The sequence below is a fragment of the Musca vetustissima genome, unplaced genomic scaffold (genome assembly GCF_032173495.1).
Source record: "Musca vetustissima isolate MV318-11 ecotype Yass unplaced genomic scaffold, APGP_CSIRO_Mvet_v1 utg29936, whole genome shotgun sequence".
Taxonomy (NCBI): Eukaryota; Metazoa; Arthropoda; class Insecta; order Diptera; family Muscidae; genus Musca; species Musca vetustissima.
The window spans coordinates 44,066-68,509 of record NW_026873550.1 but is presented as its reverse complement, the minus strand read 5'-3'; the positions used below and the strand labels follow the sequence as shown (position 1 = coordinate 68,509).

General features: G+C 33.2%; 4 protein-coding genes across 4 annotated transcripts; 1 reads left to right on the top strand and 3 right to left on the bottom strand.

The window, feature by feature from the left end:
• Positions 1 to 2,160: 2,160 nt before the first annotated feature.
• LOC133326165 (tubulin-specific chaperone C) lies at positions 2,161 to 3,252 on the bottom strand. Its single transcript, XM_061534846.1, has one exon. It carries the CDS (start codon positions 3,250 to 3,252, stop codon positions 2,161 to 2,163), a length of 1,092 nt encoding a protein of 363 aa, XP_061390830.1.
• A 72-nt stretch (positions 3,253 to 3,324) lies between these two features.
• On the bottom strand, positions 3,325 to 3,587 carry LOC133326154 (uncharacterized). The gene has a single exon (XM_061534837.1). It carries the CDS (start codon positions 3,559 to 3,561, stop codon positions 3,325 to 3,327), a length of 237 nt encoding a protein of 78 aa, XP_061390821.1. The 5' UTR covers positions 3,562 to 3,587.
• A 42-nt stretch (positions 3,588 to 3,629) lies between these two features.
• LOC133326143 (protein CEBPZOS) lies at positions 3,630 to 4,307 on the bottom strand. The gene is made up of 2 exons (XM_061534825.1): positions 4,173 to 4,307; positions 3,630 to 3,766 (listed from the first exon to the last, which is right to left on the bottom strand). Exons 1-2 carry the CDS (start codon positions 4,300 to 4,302, stop codon positions 3,630 to 3,632), a joined length of 267 nt encoding a protein of 88 aa, XP_061390809.1. The 5' UTR covers positions 4,303 to 4,307.
• Positions 4,308 to 13,544: 9,237 nt separating this feature from the next.
• Positions 13,545 to 14,386, top strand: LOC133326136 (mitochondrial import inner membrane translocase subunit Tim21). The gene is made up of 3 exons (XM_061534817.1): positions 13,545 to 13,886; positions 13,950 to 14,147; positions 14,192 to 14,386. The coding sequence occupies exons 1-3, from the start codon at positions 13,545 to 13,547 to the stop codon at positions 14,384 to 14,386; spliced, it is 735 nt and encodes a 244-aa protein (XP_061390801.1).
• Positions 14,387 to 24,444: the final 10,058 nt, after the last annotated feature.

The window sequence follows — 24,444 nt, the reverse complement described above, 5'->3', positions numbered from 1 at the left end:
ACTAAGAAATGACTTATTAATTTCGCCGGCTGACAACAAATCAGTTTCTGTAAAAAACTTTATAAATGAAATTTCCGGGCATGTTCTGGTATTCACCTCAACGGTAGAAGTGTATCGAACACCATTTCTGTAACACACTTTTCACATTTTTGAAGGGAATTATTTACACATACAAATTTGATAGTGAGAGTCGGGTGCATTCATGATTTGCTATATAAAAGAATATTATTAATAAAATAAAAAATTCACGTAGTGATGGATTCATATGTTATTATTGCGTACAATTTGTTTAAAACCACAAAATTAAGATAAAAGGTTTGTGTTGCATTTTTTCAAATGAATTTCTCGCTTGACACAAATAGCTGATTTGAAATAAGCTCGAACAAGATAAGGTTATCAAAGGTTCCTCTTAAATCAATCAACAAATAAAAATTTCAATTCACGTGAGAAGCAGATCAGGAGGTAACTTCTGAGGAGACACACATACCGTGTGTTCCAGAACATACCCGATTATCTAATCGTAGGTAAAAACTCATTAAAATATGATACAGGGATACGAGGTTGTAAAAAATCATCATGTACATATTGTTTCAAAAACACCTTGTGAAAAATTTACTCAGTCCATTTTTTTCAGTAAGTCTGGGTTTACACATGCAACTTTTTTAAGCAAAGTTGCAGAGTTCTTAGAAGAGAGAGGTATAAATAGTGACAAGGGGGAAGAAATTCAAAAGAAAATCGAAGAGCGCAGCAGCAGAGTTGCTTAGAAATGATGCGAGTAAGAGGGATATTCTTATTCTTCAACTTCAACATATTGTTTCAAAAACACCTTGTGAAAAATTTACTCAGTCCATTTTTTTCAGTAAGTCTGGTTTTACACATGCAACTTTTGTAAGCAAAGTTGCAGAGTTCTTAGAAGAGAGAGGTATAAATAGTGACAAGGGGGAAGAAATTCAAAAGAAAATCGAAGAGAGCAGCAGCAGAGTTGCTTAGAAATGATGCGAGTATGAGGGATATTCTTATTCTTCAACTTTTGTTTTGTTTTCTTTATTTTTATCTCAGAAAATAAAGAGTTCATCGTTTAATCTTGAGATTTCTTTGTTAAGTACAAAGTACCTAATAAAATACAAAAGCAATTTTTGAATTTTTGTTTCTACTTTTATTTTCATGGCGTACCAAGTGGTCAAAGAGCAAACATCAATTCGTATAGTCGTTGACGTATCATAAAAATATATATGGCGACGCATGCTACCAAATATTTAGCGAATAAACAAAACGAATCAGGCGATTAAAGAATAATTAAACCTTCCTATAAATCGCAACCAATACAATATAAAATGAACGATAGGCATTACTAATGCATGAGCCAGTTGCTTCCAAATTTCCAAAGATAGAGTTCAATATTGTACAACTTCCTTATGAAAAAAATCTATTTTTTAAATGACGACATAAAATATATCTTGAGATATATATAATCTATTTTCTACAAAATTTCACATATGACAATCTGTACTTAATTCAGTACGCTGTGCCCATTTTTGTTTTTTTATCGGACAAATCTATTAACTCATTATACATACGTATATGGGGGGTTTGAGTTGTGAGAAAAAACTATAATTCGGTCCGCCAAATAATTTTGGCTCGATTATTGGAACTGAATAGTTTTAGTTCTAAACAAATTTACATGAGCAAAGTTGACGTAGTTGTTGTAGTAGCCCTATTGCTTTTACACAATGGACTGAGGTGACAGACAGTCGTGGAAACGCACTAGACATGGTAGATTGCTTCCTTACTTTTTTGTGTCTTGTGCTCAAGTCGACTTTTATATTTGATTTCTCGGAATTCACAAGATATTTTTTGTTCAGAAGAATTTATTTATTCATTATTTTGAAAATAATCATATATATTTGTTAGTGAATAATGTAAAGTAAAATTATAGTGGTGTTTTACATCCTTGTGGGTGTTAACGTTTGTTTGGTTAAAGATCGTGAATGTTGAGAGATGTGTAAGAGGCATTACTAGCAAAGAACTGCGGCAAAGTATAAGTTATAACGCAAGAGGGTGATTTGAATTTGGAAATACAAAGTAACACGCAGTACAGGGCTATGCACACGAACATAATTCAAATAGGTTGCGAATAGTTTGTTTGTGTATTGTTCTGGACTATAATGTGGCATTGTCTGCGTCCCGCGACAAAAAATCTTGTCGTTTCTGATTCCAATTGACGGAATGGGAATCCTTGATCAAATGCCAGTTGGGAGATGGAACTTCAGATGACAGCCAATTAAAATCAGCTATATCTGCATAATTGTTAACATCTTTCTTTATGTTTGCCTGATTAAAATCATCGTCAATGCCGGAATAGTCATAGTTGTAGGGGCCCACTTCTATTCTATTGCAGTCCTCAATGATGGCTCGACAGGTGACGTGTAAATATATTTGACATTGTACTGACGAGTGTAGGCGCATTTGCTGGCACGCGACAGTTAGTGTGCTGTTTGTACAAAAATCAGCAAACAAAGACCGAGCAATTGGGCCGCAAAGAAAAGTACTGTTGGTGCAGTGAGATATTTGGACTGAACCGGCCGACCCTTGCAGTTCTACGAAACAATTTTTCAAATTTGCAATAGTTATATCTTTACTGTGAACGTCTTCGCCTTTGAGGCAAATATACTCATTAGCCTTATTGCTCAATGTCCAGCTAACTTTGCTACCAGTAATAGTATTTAGGTGTTCGTTGTTTGCAATACCATCTACATTGTCCGATTTGGCTAGTTTGGGATTCAGAGATGGTTTGGGTGTCACTTTGCGTCCACTAAATCCAAATTTCTTTTTTGGCAAAAGTTTAATTCTTGCTTCTTCGCATGTCTGCGATAGGTCATTAACAATACTTTGACACGCCTTGATCTTAAAATCCGTTAGAAACATTGTTGAATTGGTGAGGTATCGTTGCAACTCCTGTATTTCCATTGTTATTTCTGTGAAATGTCGAGCTAAATCAATGCTTGAGTTTTCGCCTTGATTCTTCTTTGCCGACGTTTCGCTTAGATTTTTTATGCGTGCCTCGATTTCCTTCACTTTATCGGCAAAGGCCTGTGAGAAGTAATCTGCGCCTTCTGCATCTGAACACTCCTTATGACGTTGTTCTAATTTTACATCCAAGTAATTTTGCCGCTCCTTATTTCGTTTGTTCAGGCGTTCTAATATTTGATCTTTCTTCGAGGTTGTGGCACCATCTAAAATTTCCTTTTCCATGTTGGGTAACGAGAATCGTGCACTATTCATTAGTTCAGAGGTGTTCCGACTTAAATGAGCAATAATTATTATTTAATTATCGTCCCTATTTTTTAAATATACTTGAGCGTTTTCGGTAGCTGCAGATTGCAATTTTCTTAAAAACAGTATCTTCTTCTGTTCGTCTTCACTTAAGTGGACACCAGCCGTTGTGGAACGTATTTTAGCTAGTTTTTCCTCTGATGGTTCAGTTAGTCGCAAAAGCCCATAACCAATGCCGCCAAAAGCCACTAACCATATTAATGATTTCACATAAGGGTTAGAAGCCATTTACACTCTACACTTTTCAGATCTAGTTATTTAATATTTATTGGTGTTGTTGGATGTTATAGCTATTTTTAGTTATCCTTTCTTTGTTCAGATCTCCAGACTGTAGCGTCGATTTCGCGCAAGTTGCTGTTTCCAATTATTTCACCAACCTTGTAATAATAGTCTAATACGAAAGGATATTTTTCATTTATGTGTTGTCGGAAGTCTGGAAAGAAAGTAATGGATGCAATCTCTTTTTATTCTATTATAAAAAATTATTTGAATGTTCTTTTAGAGAAAGACTCAATTTTTTAAAAAACATTATAACCTGACAAGTACATTTTAAAATAGAGTAGGCGGATATTTATCATATGTCTTACCACCGTAGTAGTATATTTGGAAAGACTGAAATATTTTTTACAAATAAGTCGGCATTTCGCATCACTGGAGGTGAGTCATTCCTTAAGTCACAACGTCACATAATAGTTTCTTTGTTAAAACAGAAATTTACATCTGATGGGAAATTGGCGACAAAAACTAAAATCCAAATAGAATGGTGCACCACGGAGTTTTCTGGCAATGAATGCCCAACTTTCGAGATAGTCAAGTATCAGTTATATAAATATACACACCTCGATTTGTATTCATACGATAATACACGGCATAAGATGCAGCGAAACAAACTGCTTCAATAACAAAAAGTGTCTTGGCGCTGCCTTTGACAAATTTCCAGAACCCACTTTTCGGCGTTTTAGGCAACATTACACATAACTTGAGAAAATAAGTTTAAACATTTGGCTTGGTTATTGGACCATTTGCTTGTGCCACCTCCAAAAAAGGGATATCCAGATTGACTTTCGGTTAGGGATAGGTAAATCGACTTTCGACTTTTTGTATTGAAAGGTCCATGGCCTATAAATAAGGTCACCAAGGGAGACCAGCTGATTATCGATACCTCTCAAGTTTGCTGTCAAAATGCATTATTGTGAATTGACTTCCATTATGAAAACGTAAACAAAGTCGAAATTGTTGACATTAGACTTGAGAAAAAACAGCTGTTTTCCGATTTCGATTGCTATCTTGGTGACCTTATTAATAGATCTTGGAAAGGTCGAAGTCGACTTTTGATCTTCGAGGAAATCGAAAAGTCGACTTTCGATTTTTTATAAATACTTGGTTTATCATCGCAATCCCTAATTTGTCCAAAAAATTCATATTCCAGAACTTTTTTTTATCGATAAGTCAGTAAAAGTCAAAATCGATTTTGAAGGTTCGACAAAATTGGAAAAAGTCTGAAGGACTAAGCAGAATGTTCGCGTTGAGCCATCCGTCGCGTTATGTGTTATCGAAAGTACAACATCCTCAAGGAAACGATAATACTTTTTCTAACGCTTATGAATTTTTGGGTAAAACTTTTAAAAAAAAACAGAATGTTATGCGTGTTGTATGCGTTTTTTGTTATCGCGTTAACGCACGCAAAAAGTTAAAATATATTTAACTCCGAAGCGCAGCGCATATCAACTTCGAGCGTTTGTGTTATCGTTTCCTTGTGGTTGTTGTATTTTCGATAACATATAACGCGACGGATGGCTCAACGCGAGCATTCTGCTTAGCCCTTAAGCCAAGATCTATTAATAAGGTCACCAAGCAATCGAAATCGAAATCGCTAAACAGCTGTTTTTTATCAAGTCTAATGTCAAAAATTTCGACTTTGTTTACGTTTTCATAATGTTTACGTTTTCATAATGGAAGTCAATTCACAATAATGCATTTTGACAGCAAACTTGAGAGGTATCGATAATCAGCTGGTCTCCCTTGGTGACCTTATTTATAGACCATGGGCTAAGCAAAATGCTCGCGTTGAGCCATCCGTCGCGTTATATGTTATCGAAAATATAACGCGACGGATGGCTCAACGCGAGCATTCTGCTTAGTGTTAGTGTTATCGTGGTTGTTGCATTCTCAATAACACATAACGTGACGGATGGCTCAAATTTTTTCTTTAAATGAGTCGCACGGCACATACGACTATCTCTACTTTTTGAAAAATATTATACTTAAGGGGACCCCCCATTCTCGGTGTCCCTTAAATGGCATTTATATTAGAACTTTTTACCGGGTTAATGCTTCTTTCTTGTGAACCACCCGAAGACGAACTGACACTATTTTGACTTAGGTGAGTGTTATTCGATTCGTTGTTGTACAATTATTTCGTGTCGTATACAATGTCGTACGATCATTAAGTACTTCGAAGTCAATTATTCTGTAATCACCGGCGTAGTCTAAGATCATCGCCTTTGGTTTACAAAGCATCACTAAATAACGGTAATCAAGTTTGCAAAGATTTAATGGTTTGTGTAAGAATAGTTAAATTTTTTGTGTGGCGTTTTGTGGCCAAATAATTCTTCTATCTACAGCAACAAGATAGAAGTAACGAATAAACCGAGAAAAAAAGAATAGTTAAATGTCTTGTTGTGTAAATTATCCCGCGTTATAATAGTTAAATCAGAAAGTGTTGTGTCATCCAATGTAGTTCAGATTTCCGAGTTTCGGTTTGCATTTTCGCGTAAAAGTTTTCTCAACTGTTATTTTGGCTTTCCTCGGAATTATTTTGGTTTTGTGAAGTGCTGGTTAAATGCGAGCGGTGTTTCTTGTCCAAATTATAGCGAAATGCACCCTAGGGTAAGCAAATATATATAATGGATTATTTAGACTAATCAAGAATGAGGATCTTTTATCATTTAAATTTATTAAAACAATTGCAGACCATCACTAATTACTAATTTTTTTTGTGGCATATTCTGCTGTCATACGGGTTTAAATAAATTCAAAGCGGTAACATTTAATGGGTAACAAGGCAGAAAGTGGTTAAGTTTGGTCGGTTTCCTTATCCCCAAAACATGGAAAGACAAATTGTGAGAATAATGCAGTTTTAAGATAACAGTTTAATTGATAACCAACATAGGTTGCAATAGCTAAAGCTGTTGTTACTCGATTCCTCCATGCCAATCGATTTGCAGAGTTTAATTGAATCACACAATACAAGAAACAAAGGAACTTCTACAGCTTCTCAATCAAAATTATATTATTGTTTATACAACCTGAAGTCTGGTATAGGGAACAAGTCTGTTCATTAACGCAAAAATCACGATTTTTGATTTACAGCGGTCTGGCTGAAAATTAGCGATACGTGGTGTCAGTTTTCGCATATACGATATTTTTATTGTATGTCAAATTTGATATTTTACATATGGTAAGTACGCCTAAGGCCGACATGTACCAATAGTCGGCATCTGTTCTATAAATAATTTGGAATAACTAAAACAGTCCTAGGGAAAGTGCTCCTAATGTCGGCATGTACCAGTCCTCTTCAATAATATTGTAAACTACTCTGTGTGAAATTTATCTAAGTAAATTTATTAGGTTAATTAAGGTATATTAATTTTACTTGTTTGGCTCCATAAAGAAGTATAGTATTAAATTAGTATATAATAAACTAGTAAAATGCCCGCTACTTCGTATGCGGAAAGGGAATAAAATACTTTATAATATCATGTTTATTATCATTTAGTACTCTTCATACACATAAGGACTATTATCCGAAATATCTTTCTTATTTCCATTAAAAATAGATCAGAATTCCAATTAGTCAAAATTGTACCAAAATTGGTACCATTCTGTACTTTTCATACCCATATTCTAAACTTATCTCAATATTCCAAACCTGCTTTCAAATAGTAATTGTAAGTCAAAATTTAAACATTTCCGCTTTGTCTGTTCCCCAAAAACCAAATTGTACCAGATTTGGTACCATTCTGTACTTTTCGTATCCATATTTCAAACCTATATTAATCCTACACTCCCACAGCAGCCTAAGTTGCAACTTTCAGGATTGGAGTTGTACCAAATATTGTGTTTTGCACCAATAAGTATGAATTTCCAAAAACTATCTTAGTCATGTACTCCAATAATAACTTTAAGTCCACGTTTAAAAATTCCAGCTCTATCCGTTCACCAGCATCCAAATTGTATTAAATTTAGTACAATGTATTACTTTTCGTAGAATTAAGTACGAGTTTCTAAAACATACTCAATTCCATTAAGTACTTAAGAGTTCGAATTCCAACACTGTCTCAATCCTGTACTCGAACAGTAATTTTATTTTAAAATAAATAATAAAAAAATAAAATATAAGTTTTCCATCTCTATCCTTCACTCAAATCTAAATTGTACTAAACATAATACCATTTAGTACATATAGTTACGCATGTTCAAAACTACCTCCATGTCTCATCCAACACTCCAACCTTAATTTTAATTTCAAATTTTAGGATTCCCGCTCACACAAAACGAATTGTACCATATTTAGTACCATTTAGTGCTTTTCGTATCCATACGTACGAAATTCCAATATTACCTTAATTCTGTAATTTACATTTCAAATGTAAGTTTTCAATCTCTATCAAAACTTCCGACATATTCATCCTCAACTCCAACAGCAATATTAATTAAACATTTCAAACTATTTGGTACCATTTAGTACCTTTTGCTTCTATAATTAAGAATTTCCTAACCTACGACAATCCTTCTGGAGTCCAGCTCTATCCCTTCTCAAATAATCAAGTTGGACCAAATATAGTAACTTTTAGTATACATAAGTACTATGCTTCCATATCTCAATTCTATATTGCAACAGCAACCATTATTCCAAATTTTAGGTTTCCACCTCTCTCCGTTCTTCCAAATTCTAATTGTACTAAATCTAGTGCAGTTTAGTACTAATTTGAAGACTCCAGCTCCGTCTGTTCAATCCTGTACTCCAATAATTCCGATTTTTAAATGCAAATAGTACCAAATTTAGTACAATTTTGTACTTTTTATACACATAAGTACGATTTTCTTACATCACTTCCATACATCAACACCACTTCCCAACGTGTATTCCATATAAAATTTCAAGATTCTAGCTATATATGTATGTTCAATATATATGGGAAATATTGCCAATTTTTTAATATTTATTTATTCCAAAAATGCAATTTGAAGCCATTAAGGCCGATTTCATTTAAATTGCAAACTATACTACTCCATTTAACAAGATTTCTTAATGATATCTTAGAAGGTATTATTCTAAAAATAATAATATATTTCAATATTTGGCAAGTGGCTAACTACTCAAGTAAGTGTATTAATATCACATATTCAATATTTAGTAATAAACAGCATTGTATAAAAAAAAATTTAAATTTGTATATTATAAAAAAAAATGACATACTTTAGTTTAGGTAGAAAAATTGAGAACTATTCCATGTTCAAAAAATCAGCTTTTTTGTTTTTGTGGCACATCAATGATTTTTGGTACACACATAGAGAAAAATGTTCTGAACGCCGTTTATTATATTGACCAAAAACGTTGATATATATCTTCCTCCGTAAAATAGGAATATGAATATATTATAACAATCGCGAAAAAGTTGCACATCTTCGCGAAGTATGAGAAAAATAAAAAATATAGCAGATTACATAAATATTTTCATTATATTAATGACATACACACACCTAAAAATTACTTTAAAAATATCTACATAATCTAAACACCATGATGAATCAAATGATATCAAAATCACACAAGATATTGAGGAAAAATATTTGTTTTTGGTTCGAAAAAATAATGTCATCATATTTATTTTTTTTATTTTATACAAGAAATTTCAGAAAAAAATGTTGGGGTTATTCTGCTATTTTACCCGAATTTCGCCGAAAAATTGACATATATAATAATCACTTTTTGTGTATAAGTATACGCCTCGCGGATTATATCAAGACCCTTCCGATAAGTCTTAGAATTCTATAAATAGGAATAAATCTTAGAATAAAATAATATTATGAAATATACATTTTAAAATGCGTCTAAATAGCGTAATTCTCAAAATCATTTGATGCGCATGCGGTTTCCAGGAAGTACTGAAGTTTATCTTCCAATCCATATATATTTTGCGAAATTTCATTTGACGGCTAAGATGTGCCGCACGTTACATTGAAGTACCCAAAAAATCGTAAAACGCGAATAATTTCCGAAAACTCCTTATGCCATTAACGCGCATCCGATTTCGGTGTGCACCTTAAAAAAATGCATCGATCTATACCATTTGAATGTGGTCCATTAAGAACCATGGATGTGCCAGCACAATCTATTTTTGAGATAAATTGCTTTCTCTCTTTCGGCTGAAGTTTTTAAAGTTCTCTTTTCGAAAAAGATCAAAATCCGTATGAGGCCATTTATTGAAGCGGAAATGATACACAGAAAACGCAAATAAATCCGCGATATTTTCAAAAAAATGTTTTGCCAAATTTCGTGTTTTTGGAAGGCCAGTTCCCGCCGTTCTAGTAGATGGATTTTCACGAAGAAGATTTTACATCATCCGAAACGTAAAAAACCTTATTGATCGCGGGTACCCATATCATTCAGTTGACAGATCTAAAAATTTGGCCCGAAAAATAGGTTTTTTTAGAAATTTGATCGCACAAAATTCGCACCTTCGGATGAGTATTACTCTGAAGCTGTGCATACTACATACACAAAATACATATCAAATTACGCAGATTTGCGACTACAATGATCTTATAATCGATTTTTAGAAATTCCTGTTTGCGTATTAAAGCTAGAAGTAAAATTAAAAAAACACTAAAAATCGAGCTTCAAAATGTCAGCATCATTTAAAGGTAGATGCAGTTAAAATTTTGAAAAATGATACATAAGGGGCGTAGTCCCCATTTTGTTGGCTTCTAGTTTTATTTTGACACGAAGACCGTGCAATGCGTGGCTTAGTCACAAATCGATAGAGAACTGGTTCGCCTCAACCTGTTTTTACACATTTTTTTACATTAAAGTAGACACAGCTTCCACCAAAATAAAGTTTGGAGGTCAATATCATGAACGGTTTGCAACGACAAATCAATTAACCCAAAACTATTCACTTTTTTTCATATACTTAAGTAGTTTCCGAGTTATAAAGGTGTGAACCTCCGCTTCAGCTATGTTAAAAAATTGGCAATATTGCCCATATACAATTAGTACCCTTAAAGGTCGAATTTCCAAAAACCCTTTTGTGCATCTTTCTAACTTTCCATCAGTGACCCACATGCCAAATTTCAGAATTCTGTCTCTTCCCGTTCGCCTAATACAAAGGGTACCATATTTGGTACATTTTAGTACTTTTCGTACCGTTCTAGTTCGAATTCCCAAAAACCCAGTCTTATCTCACGCCTACACACCAACAGCAACCCTCGCTCAAAATTTCAAGCTTCTAGTTTTAGCCATTTCGTCTGGGCGATGATCTGTCAGTCACTCACTCACTTAACACTAAGCTCTTTTATATATATATATATATATATATATATATATTAGTATTAGTTAAAAATTGTTACAGTTTTGTAAAAAAAGTCATATTCGCCGAATGTGTAGGTATGTTTGATATTCCAATAATTTGTAACAATTTTTACAAATTATTACTGATCGTTGTTTAATAACTTAAAAGTTCAGTAAATGAGAGTATGTTAAGAGAGACATTTTGGCATTTGTGTACTGAGTATTGAAAAAAATCTTACTGGTAAAATTTACTCAGGAAGAATTATCATGCTTGTATTTTGTTGTCAAATAGGTAGAGTAACTTTTTCATCAATGCAGAAATATGAATATTTTATTTTTAACGGAGATATAAAGCAATATGCAATGTATAAAGCATGAAATATATAAAATTTGTTATTTTATATCCGATTTCTTAACAACTTCAAATTATGAAACATAACATTTTTCAATATTTTCACATGAGAATAGATATAATAGATTTATACTCGAAAAATCGATTAGAAAAATCGACAAATGTTTATGGCAGTAAAGAGTAAACAAAATTTCGAAACTGATGAACCTAAATACAAATGCACTTGGAATGCTGAAACGTTTAAAATGCGACTATTCTTGCACTCAAAGATTTTGTAGGGTATAATCTTTGACGTTTGTGCTCACCACTTGTATATGCATTTCCGTTTAATTTGTTTCCTTCAAACAATTTAAGTTAATTTCAGAACGACTGATTTATTTATTTACATAATATTTTATAAAATATGGAAAAGGCGCCGAGTAACTAAGACCTTGTGCGCACGGAAATTAACAATATAGATAGTTAGAATAGATATACAAGAATATATTTACAAGACTTATGATAATAGGTTATGTTTGTTTAGATATTTAAATATATAATGGTTCTGAATTAGATGTCATTCACATTATGAGTATTAAGTGCTAGACGTATTCGATGCAAGAATACTTTTGTGGAACAATCAAGTATTTTTTCTATTCTTCAATTATTAAAAAATTGTTGGCATTCTATTAAAATATGAGAAACGGGTGATTATTTTGGTTGCATATGAGAATACATGTCGATTTATCCATCCATTTAACATTTTACCAAAAACGCGAAAAATTAATGGAATGCCAAGTTTTCTTTTCAAAATCGAGTTGGGGATGTGATTTACATATTGATTCATTCACAAAACATATTTTTCTTCTTAAAAATACGTCGAGTCTATATCTCTTAGCGAGCTAAACAAAATCGAATATGTCCAATTATTTCATATTCTTATTGAAAAATTCATATTTCATATTCACAAATGAAATATTCACAAAAATACGTTCTGCCATTGTTGAATTTTTTCAACTTTGAAAATTCCTACGTCGACGCATGGTATAATTATTACAAGGTAGGGCACAGCTACCAACTGATTACAATTTTTTTTCTCAAAGTGGCTTGTTCCATCAATTCAAAATACATATTTTGTGTATTGTTTTGAATGCTATGTCAAAATAAATTTGAATATATTCAAATTTAATTGAAATTAAAATTATGTTTTTAACACGTTCGCCTGGAAGTAATTACTTTGTTGTGGATGAAACAAACATTGGGATTCCATACTGGATTTTGGGGAAAAAATAATAACATTTCATTCATTTTTGGCGTTTTTAGTTTTGCGTTGAAAAAATGTCAAATAAACACAAACACTTGTTGCGAATATATATTTTATTTTTGGCAGAAGAAACCACACGTGCATAGTTGCATTTTTGTTATTCACCAAGGTGTCCTACCTTTATTTTTTTCTTTTTTTCAACAAATAAAAAACAAAAATACGTTCTGCCATTGTTGAATTTTTTCAACTTTGAAAATTCGTACGTCGACGCATGGCATAATTATTATAAGGTAGGGCACAGCTACCAACTGATTACAATTTTTTCTCAAAGTGGCTTGTTCCATCAATTCAAAATACATATTTTGTATATTGTTTTGAATACTATGTCAAAATAAATTTGAATATATTCAAATTTAATTGAAATGAAAATTATGTTTTTAACACGTTCGCCTGGAAGTAATTACATTGTTATGGATGAAACAAACATTTTATGTGATTCCATACTGGATTTTGGGGAAAAAATTATAACCTTTCATTCATTTTTCGCGTTTTTAGTTTTGTGTTAAAAAAATGTCAAATAAACACAAACACTTGTTGCGAATATTTATTTTATTTTTGACAGAAGAAACCACACGTGCATAGTTGCATTTTTGTTATTCACCAAGGTGCCCTACCTTGAATTATTGTACCATGCGTCGATATTCTTTACGTTTTCACGCGATTTAGTCAAAATTGAAAGCATTTTGACAGATCGGGTGAAGTCATCTGGCATTATCGAAGGGTCACAACTTTTTATGCTTATAATAACTTTTCTGAATAGCAGAAATTATCGCCATTATGCATTCTTAATTTATTTTCAGGATTTCGTAAATCCACTTTATATAAAGGGTGTATGTAAATGCGTTAATACATATACATATGTAGGTGAACCAAAGGAAATAGTTAAACGAATGAGCTGGAAATAGTTCCGATCGTTCTTTTCACGGTTTGTTTTTTGAACGACATAACTTTAGTTGCGGAGCGATACAATTAAATAAAAAATGTCACAAATAATTTTTCTACGTAACACCCAAAATGTTAGACGCATTATCAGTTTCAATAAAATAATTAGATGTTCGTACCAACAAAAAGTACGGGAATCCAGCAATGATAACAACAGCCTGCAGGTAGGCAGCCAAGATAATAGGTCTTCGCAAGTGTCGACTGATGTTCGACCACTGGGAGAAAAAATTAAAGAAACCACAAAGACGGCAAGCTATACTGCCGTTATTTTGGCCGGGATTGGTGTGACGGCCGTTATGTTTTGGGCTATATTCCGAGAATTGTTCTCAAGTTCTAGCCCAAATAATATATATTCTGATGCTTTGCAAAGAGTAAAGGAGGTAATCGTGAACAAATATATGTACGTATGATTCTTGGTTCTACTCGAGTTTCCCCCTCTCTAGGATTACCGAGTGCAAGATGCTATCGGGGCACCTATAAAAGGTTACGGAGAAGAATCAAGGCGCGGAAGGCGGCAGCATGTTATGCACACAGCATTTGAAAGGAATGGAGTACCGCATATTCGGATGAAATTCTATGTACAGGGTCTACGAAATAAAGGAACTGTTCACTTGGAAAGTAGAGAGGTTAGTCTGGGTAAAGCTCAATTTTAAAGAGTTTTTAGTTACGTCAAATGTGCTTTCAGAATAACAAAGGCAAGATGGAATACCGGTATTTGTTCGTGCAATTGGATCATTATCCGAATACAACAATTGTATTGGAGGATAACCGGGCATTCGATATCGCGCGTTCCCCAGCTACTGTTACTGAGCCAAAGTCTAGCGAAAACATACTGAGAGGATCCAGCCTTTCATTTGCCTCATTCGAAGATAAGAAGTAACCCTTAGCTACTAATATAATAAAGTGTCATTTGTATAGCTATCTAAAAATATAGGCCATGGTTTATTTTTTAACGTGCAGTAAAAATTTGTTCCATGTATTTCGTTATTAAGTTCACATTTTATAGTCATATTAGGCTCGTATATTGAATTCGACGTTTTTCAGCAAGAAAGTTACACATTTGTTGATTACCATGGGTAACATTCGTTGAAAATCATTTATTAATTGCTGGGATGGATAAAATCGTGGTATTAGGTATATTTCTAACAATGATTTCATATTTATTTATTCCAAAAAGTGAAATTTGAAGCCATTAAGACCGATTTCAATTTAATTGCAAACTATAGTACTCCATGTAACAATGATTTCTTAATGATATATTAATAAGTTTTATTCTAATAATAATAGTATTTTTGAATGTTTGACAAGTTACTAAGTACTCAAGTGTATTAATATCACATGTCCAGTATATAGTAATTAACAAAATAGTATAAAATATGAGAATTAAAATTTTTGTGTGTAAAAAAGTTTACATACTTTCATTAAGGCAGAACAATTGAGAACTACTCAAAAATATTGGTAAATAAAATTAGAATTTGTTTAGATATTTTAGACATAAAATCAATTTAAGCATACCCGATTTTCGTTTTCGAAGGTATTGGGGAAAGGGTTGATTAAAAATGATCTTTATAGAGTAGAAATAATTAAGTAGAACCGAAGCGGTCTATAATTTTTAATTTACATGTGCCATTTGATAATGAAAATTGCTGCAATGAATGCGGGAGGTTATTGAAAGTTCTGGCAATTCGAACCTAAAATGATTTATTCATCTGACCGATAGCTCTTGGAACAATTAATTGGTTGGTTCTGCTTGACCGACAAAATGGACACATTTGTAGTAAAAAATCAGGAGTTTGGTCTTTAGTAACATTATAAAACAGCATTAATAATCTACAGTCTATAAATCTCCAAAAAGTACAACCAAGGAATTGTTTAACATTAGCGCTAACATGGTCATATCTTTTAAGCGAATAATGATAACGAGCTACTCTGTGTGAATCGACAGTTTAATCCTTTTCATGTTTGTTTTAGTTGTGCCAGAGAATATTTCAATGCAGTCAATGATTTCTGATTTTTAAATACTTGCAGTATGGGAATAGACCCTGGTTTTCATTCTCTTTTTTTGTACCCCCCCACCATAAGGTGTAGTGTATATTAAATATGCCTTTCCGTTTGTAACACCTCGAAATATTCACCGTAGGTCCCACAAAGTATATACATAGGGTAAGTGCACCAATAGTCGGCACTTTCGTTTTAAACGTTTCACCATTCCGAGGGCATATTGTTCACTATATTGTATTTAGGTTCATATGTTTCCAAATTGTGTTTACTCATCGATGCAATAAAATGTTTTATTAAAGTAGATTAATTGATATTTGGTAAAATAATGTTTTTGTGCCAATTGTCAGCATGTCATGTTCCAATCGGCATCAGGGATGGTCCGTGTGACGAATTTTTAGATTTTCGACTGTCAAAAAGGTGTAAACGTCATATACCTGTATAAAATGTAATAAATGTAGTAAACATCATTTATTTCAATATTATCAGCATATACAGTTATTTTCAGGAATATATATTATTTTTACATATATCTGGCTATTCCTTACTAGAACTGATAAACATTTATAATTTTTTTTGAGAACAATATTTTAAAATTTTATATGGATTTGAGTAAAGCATGAGTAATTTCCGAATTAATTAATGGAAATAGCTATTTTGTAAAAAACCTACTGGATTTGGGTAGGTTTCCGACGTATGTATTATACGTCGGAAATGTATGTCATTTACGTCACTGTTTCTGACGTAAATGACATACATTTTAATTAATTTGTATGCTATTTTCATTAATAAATTATTATTATCGGACGTTTCCATCAGTGTTGTTTTAAAAAAATTATATAAAATAATTTAATTTATTAAAATATTACAATTATAAAACTTCGGGAACCTTTTATCCAATTCTCGACATGGCTAAAAAATTAATTTCATAGGTTAAAAGAATTTAAGATTAAAACCATGTCTTCTATTATGTAAAACCACTAAAAACTGATTTTTTATAAATTAATCGTTATTTAGAGCACTTATTTAAAATTTTTCCAATTTTGAGCCAAAATTATCGAAAGGTGCTTATTATTCACCCATATGCCGACTATAGGAAAACCTTAAAATTTTTTGTTCCTAAGGGCGCCATCGATATAAATATCATAATTACCAATATTTTTTTCAGGATTTTAAATTCCAAAGTGTTTTCCTTTATTTTCTTTACAATTACGAAAAAGATCCTTGTGAAAAGTATTTTTAATATAGTTACAAGCATGGTATAATTATTACAAGGTAGGGCACAGTTACCAACTGATTACAATTTTTTTCTCATGGTGCTTGTTCCATCAAATCAAAATACATATTTTGTGTATATGTGTGTGTTGTTTTGAACACTATGTCAAATAAATTCAAAATAAATTGAAATATATTCAAGTTTAATTGAAATGAAAATGACTTTTTGATCAAGTTCGTCTGGAAGTAATTGCTTTATTATGGATGAAACAAACATTTTATGGTATTTCCTACTGGATTTTGGGAAGAAATCATAACCTTTCATTCATTTTTCGCGTTTTTAGTTTTGTGTTGAAAAAATGTCAAATAAACACAAACATTTGTTGTGTACATTTATTTTATTTTTGACAGAAGAGGCCACACGTGCATAGTTGCTTTTTTGTTATTCACCTCAAGATGCCCTACCTTGTGTTATTGTACCATGGTTACAAGTATTTTAAAATCGACATGCCCACTATTTTTTTTCTTAAGAAACATGAATTATCGCTAGTGTTGAGAAACCTCATTGACCAATTGCCAAATTTTGACTGAATAAATGTACTTAGCTCGATTAAATTTTATACAGAGATAGATCGCAGTGTTATTGAAGATTATTCAAGGTATTTTTCATACATAGTTATAGGTTTTTTTAGTTATTTGAAATTGTATAAAACAGATGCCGCCTATTGGTACATACCGGTATAAGTTGCGTTTATTAGAATAAAATACAGTGTCGTTTTACGTATGCCCCTCTGAATGAATTATGAATATTCATAAACGTTGTCGTTTAACAAAATGAAGAATATTTGGATGCATTGGCCAGTGGTAAAACTGAAATTGTTGTCGAAGATATCAAAAGTATCAACTTAAAAATTTCTAAACTATCTGATGAACATCGTAAATATGATCTAATTTTTTCCAGATAAATAGAGTTATAAGAAATGGTGCGATGGTTTTAATGCCGTTCGCATGAAATATGCATTTTTATAAATTGTTAGTGGACATTATTTTTTTTTAATGATTGGAATGAAACAGTTTTCATTGATATGGTAAAAATAAACATGTTTATCTGGATGCTGACATCGTTTTATCGCCAAAAGTCCATGCAACACATGCGATTCCAAAGTTTTTCTTCTGAATAGAAAATTTGAAGTGGTTGAACTGATTTCGACACAGACTGCGCAATAGAATCCTCTTTTAAATTGTGAAGATATTGTTGGTGTCCGGTCTTCTGACGTATTAAAGTCAGAATTTCGTCTCGTAACTCTGTTATTATTATTATAAAAGGGGTAATATCGTATATTTCCCCCAAATTTGTTCCTTATTGTCCTTTGAGATACTAAAAATAAACCGTTCTACCAGCAAATTCTTTTGTTACGGACATCATTTTCGTTTTTATTAATAAAATAGGACATTTTAAATTTAATAACAATAATTCAAATTTTATTTCAAAATTGCGTTTGACAATTTGCTTCACAAACAAATATGAAAAAAGTTTAAAACCATATGATTGTCACTTACACCTTATTAAATACACCTTGCGATTTCGATTGTATGTCCTGATTCAGAGTAGGCGAGTTAACTTGCCGCAATTTTTATCGTTCTCTTTTGAAATTGCTTCATGCGTCTATACAAGGCAATTCGTTTTCAAAACTATTGTTTTTTTTTGTATTTTGTGCATGTTTTTTTATGTTCGAAAATGTTTTGGATTGGTATTTTAAATTACTGACACTACAAACAAAATACACAAAACGAATTGCCAGAAATTGTACGAACAATTTTTTCCATTTCTATTCCCCTTGGCCCTCTCTCCAGCAAACAAAAACTGGCCGCATGTAAACTCGCCTAATCTAAATTGGGACTATGTTATTTTGATTTTGATCAATAAAAACCTATAGTATACAACATGGTACCATGTAATAATTCCCAATTTATATTAGGCGAGTTTACTTGCGGCAAGTCTTTGACTGTAGGAGAGAGGGGCAAGGGGAATAGAAATGGAAAAAAATTGCTCGTACCGACAATTTTCTGGCAATTCGTTTTGTGTATTTCGTATTTGTTGACATTTTATATTTATTTAAATGTGAAAAAACTATTGACATCAAATAAAAAAGGAATATTTTCGAAACCGAATTGCCTTGTATAGACGCATGGGGCAAGTTCAAAAGGGAACGATAATAATTGCCGCAAGTAAACTCGCCTAATATAAATCAGGACTAACAAAAATAAAGAAACGATTTTTTTATACTAATATGATTATTTCATATGTAATTCATTTATTTATTTAGAAAATTAAATGTATATTTTTTATTACAACGTGTGCTTACATCGATCACTAATTTAAGAAGAAAGAGTCAGATGCAACTTGACAGCTAATGATACTTTTGCATAGTTGCAATTTTTAGTACCGGCATATTTACACTATACTACAGTTCCTCCCCCATCACGTAGTCACCATATCTCTGAGGAGCTTTCCTTGTGCGTACTGGACGATTTCGGTTTGGTGTTTGCTCGGGACCTTGGAATGTTGTTGGTGTAGTGTCTATTATAGTTGTTGTATTTTCAAGTGGCAAACTGTCTGGAACTGCATGTTGTTCGGTCTCATCTGGTGTATTTCCTTGTTGTCCAATAGAATCAGTTGTTGTCAAAGGTGTTGTTGTTGTTTCGGGTAATCGGCTACGCAGCTGGTCTATGTGCCTTGACTGCATATTATTTCCATCTATAATTTCATAATTCCTCGAACCGGTAGACTGGACAGTTCCTGGCAACCATTTTTTTCCCCATTACCATAATTCCTGTACCAAACGTTATAACCTGTTCTAAATTTCCTTACTGTCGTCTGTGGTACGGTTTGTTCCATTTTTGAATTGGCTGGATGTATGTGATCCATTAATGTCTTTATCCTCCTCCCCATCAACATTTCGGAAGGCGTCATGTTGTTGTTGTTTGGTGTGGTCCGTAACTACTGTGTCAGGTATGCCATGTGTCGAAAATATATCACGTAACATTTCAATTGTTTTACTTGATGTGATTGAATTCGTAATCTTTACCTCGACCCATTTTGAATGAGAATCAACCACAATTAAAAAATTTGTTCCCAAAAATGGACCTGCATAATCTACGTGTAATCTGGACCCTGGCATTCGAGTAGCTGGCCATTGTTTCGGCTCTGCTGCTGGAGGATTCTTGCTATATTGGCAACACTTTTCACATCCTCTTGCTAAGGTCTCAATATCTTTATCTACTCCCGGCCACCAGAAGTAACTGTCAACATTGTCAACATTTTCCCACGAAGTTTTTTTGGAATTATTACTCGGCTTCCCCATAGCGGCTTCAGTTATTCTTGTGGCGTAAACATGACTTTGGATATTACTGGATCGGTTCTTGTTGCTCTCGCAATCTCCTTCGATGTTATTAAAAACTGTTCCTCACCTTCAATGTGGTATAATACGTTTAAATTCACTGGAACACCTTTATCAACCACCAATGGCAACCTACTAAGGGCATCTGCGTTTTGATTTTTATATCCCTCTCTATATTTAATTTCGTATTGATACGCTCCCAACATCAACGACCATCTTAACAACCTGGGTGATATGTGCTGTGGAATTGGTTTTTTAGGATTTAAAAGCCCTAGTAGTGGTTTATGATCCGTATAAATTGTAAAATTTCGACCACACAAATATTGATGAAATTTCTTTATCCCAAAAATAATGGCGAGCGCTTCTTTGTCGAGCTGAGAATAATTTTTTTCTGCTGGCTGCAGTGTCCTCGAACCAAATGCTATTGGTGCCTCTCTTCCATCTGGCATCATATGAGCGAGAACGGCTCCAACTCCATATGGTGATGCATCTCCCGATGATATAAGTGGCAAGTCTGGCAAGTAGTGTACCAATACCTTTTCAGACTTTAAAATTTCTTTGGCTTTCATAAAACTGGACTTCTGCTCGCTACCCCATTTAAAACAAACATCCTTCTTTAGCAATCTGTATAATGGCTCCATTAAATCTGCTTTGTTCTTGAAAAATCGGTCATAAAAATTAAGTAATCCTAAGAAGGCCTGGAGTTGTTGCTTATTTGTCGGCTTGGGTGCGTTCGAAACTGCCTTTACTTTTTCACATGATTTATCACAAAGCCTAAAAACGTTATTTCTGGCACTGCAAATACACATTTTGTTTTCTTCAATTTGAGGCCTGCATCTCGTATGCGCTGAAGTGTTTCTCTTGTACGTCTCCACATTTCTTCCATTGTTGGCCCTCCAATCAGAATAACGTCTAAATAAACAACTACTCCTTGAACATCGCCTAATATACTTTCCATTAGCCTTTGAAAAATGCTTGGTGCTGTTGATATTCCGAAAGGTAATCTGGTTACTACAAATAATCCCTTGTGAGTATTCAATGTTAAAATTTTTGTAGATTCCTCATCAACTTTTACTTAGGTATAAACTCTGTCGAGATCTAGCCTTGAAAACCACTTACAGTTAGAAAGTGTTGCAAAAACTTCAGTGTTGGTCGGAAGGGGGTACGTCTCATTACACAGAATTTGATTTACCGTACACTTGTAATCCCCGCATATTCTAATACTACCATCTGGTTTCACCACTGGAACGATGGGTGTTGCCCACTCGCTGTACTTTACTGGTTGAATGATGTTGTCGTCAATCATTTGTTGTAGAGCCTTCTCTATTCTGGGTTTTAGGGCAAATGGCACCGGACGAAATCTATACAACTTTGGCTTACCACCTTCCATTACGTTGAGTTTTACTTTGTCTCCTTTATAGTCGCCTAGACCCCCACTAAATACTTCGCTGTACATTTCAATTTGTTCTGGAATATTGACATCGATCCGGTTACAACTGCTCACTATTTGAATTCCTAATTCATGAAACCAATTTCTTCCAATCAATGACAGGTCATTCCCTGATACAACCAGCAACCACAATTTACCCATAAATTCCGATGTACATACTGGAACCAGAATTTTTCCAATTATAGACAGCTTTCTATCATTACCCCATGACGTAAGTCTATATCACTTTCTTCGAGCGGCATCTTTCCGAAATATTCGATTAATTTTCTCTGGCTCATAATAGAATGACTGGCCCCGGAATCAATTTCCATCTTCACGCCGCGGTCATATATTTTTACCTCTCGTATAAAAGATGATGTGTTTTGACAAGAGACACACAAAATATACTCCTCGTTGTCTCCTTTTTGATCCGAAACCTGATTGACGTTTGAGCGGCGATTATGTTTTTGTTGATTTTGTGACTTTTGCTTTTTTGTTTTGGTTATGCATGCTCTCTCAATGTGTCCCATTTTCTTACAGAAATAACATTCTTCGTTTTTGAACCGGCATTTATCAGCAGAGTGTCTACCATGACATCTAAAACATTTGATTGTATCTTTTGCGATTTTGCTATGTATTAAGTTTACAGCTTGTACGTTGTTACTACATTTCAGTGTTGTTAAACTTTTCTGTGCTTCTTCAGTGGCTATTGCTTCATTCTCCGCAATTTCTAATGTCAGCTTTTCGTTAGGTAACAGCCTTTTCTGAACATTCGTGTCTCTCATTCCACAAACCAATCTGTCTCTCAGCATTTCGTCCAAATCTTTAAAATCACAGCTTTGACATAATTTTCGAAGAGCTGCTAAATACTCTGGAATCGATTCACCTTCAAGCTGGTCTCTTCTGTAAAACTGAAATCGCTGGATTATTATATTTGCATGTGGGCAAAAATGTTTTCTCAATAGCGTTACTGCTTTTTCGAACGTGAAAGATGTATCAATGATGTTTTCTGGTGTCGCAATCGACTTGAACAGAGCATATGTCTCTGTTCTGCACGATGACAAAAATATAGCCTTTTTCACTTTATCATCGACCATCCCATTGGCCATGAAGAAAAACTGCATTTGTTCCTCATAAACCTGCCATTTACCGGCAGCGACATTAAAAGAACACAAATCGCCAAATTTTGTAGCCATCCTTTTTGTTTCTGGTACAGATGCTCTCTCCTCTTCCTGCATTTGATCCTCGTCGCCAATTAATATGATATGTAATTCATTTATTTATTTAGAAAATTAAATGTATATTTTTTATTACAACGTGTGCTTACATCGATCACTAATTTAAGAAGAAAGAGTCAGATGCAACTTGACAGCTAATGATACTTTTGCATAGTTGCAATTTTTAGTACCGGCATATTTACACTATACTACATATACAAAAATAAATTTGTTAAAATATTAAAATATATTTCAAATCATGTAAAAAACAAATTAGTTGTTTAGTAAAAATGTGTGTGGTGGCATTTAAATGTGGGAAATAAACAACAATTTCCAAATAGAATTTTTGTTCCAAGTACAACTTTTGTCTTAGTCTGCAGAGTTGATATTTGGAAATTGGTTTTTGCAAGTTCTGAAACATACACATTAATTCTGTGTGCGTACTCGATATTAGGAATACGTAGGAGAGGGCAAAAGTTGATATTTGGAACTTGGTTTTTGCAAGTTCTGAAACATACACATTAATTCTGTGTGCGTACTCGATATTAGGAATACGTAGGAGAGGGCAAAATTCGACCTTTATATTTTTCGTTTTTTGCCTCTGACCCAAAAATCGGTTTAGACTTTTCGATTTTTGGCTTCGACTGAAAAGTCGACTTTTCCATCTTTTGATTTTGTCGAACCTGTTCAAAATCGATTTTCAACTTTATGCCATGTACAGACGAGCGTTGTTCGCACTCTCATTCGTTGTTCGACCCTTAATAATGAAGTAATTACTTAGTTCCCCATACAAAGTTGTCTGAGCGAACACCGACTTTTGTACGTTGTTCAATTCGAATCACTCTCTGAATCACCAAGAATTTTGTCCCATCTCTAACAATTGAGAGAATTTATCGAAAATAAATTAATTTTGACAGCATGTATTTTTAAAATTTTCAAACTTTTTCAGTAAAATTGAAAATAATGAATGAAAAGTAATAAAATTCTAGTTTTTATATATGCAGAAGGATGTAAATTTTGTTGTCTACATAATGCAATATGCATTTCTAATTAGCGTACAAAACGAGAAACAAAAGTGGGGAAACCCAAACAAAAATTCTCCAAATTTTTAAATGTGACATTTGATTTGAGAAAATATAAAAATGTATTGAAAACAACAATATTTTCAGAAAAATGGAAAACATGAATTAAAAGTAAAGAGATAGGGGTTGATATTATAGTCAGGAGAAAGAGAATTACTTTTTCTATTTAGATCCATATGTGATTCACGCAAATATATTACAATTTTGGTGTAAAACAAGAAACAAAATGTTTGAAATAAAAAAAATCTGATGACATGAATTAAGAATAGTGTTGTATGAACGGGTTAATTCATGTACGTGATTCTGAGAGCGAACTACGTTGTTCGAATGCCCCTCAGAACATGGCATTAAAAGGCTAGGCAGAATTGCTCGCGTTTATACCATGTTCTGACGAACGTAGATCGCTCTCAGAATTACCTATATAAATTAACCCGTCCATACAACACCATTCTTAATTCATGTCATTTCTTTTTCATGTCGAAATCTCAACATATTTGTGTGTAGTACCTATGAATTTAAATAGAAAAAAATATTCTCTTTCCCCTGAATATAGTAAAAACCCAAAGCTATTTACTTTTCATTCATGTTTTCCATTT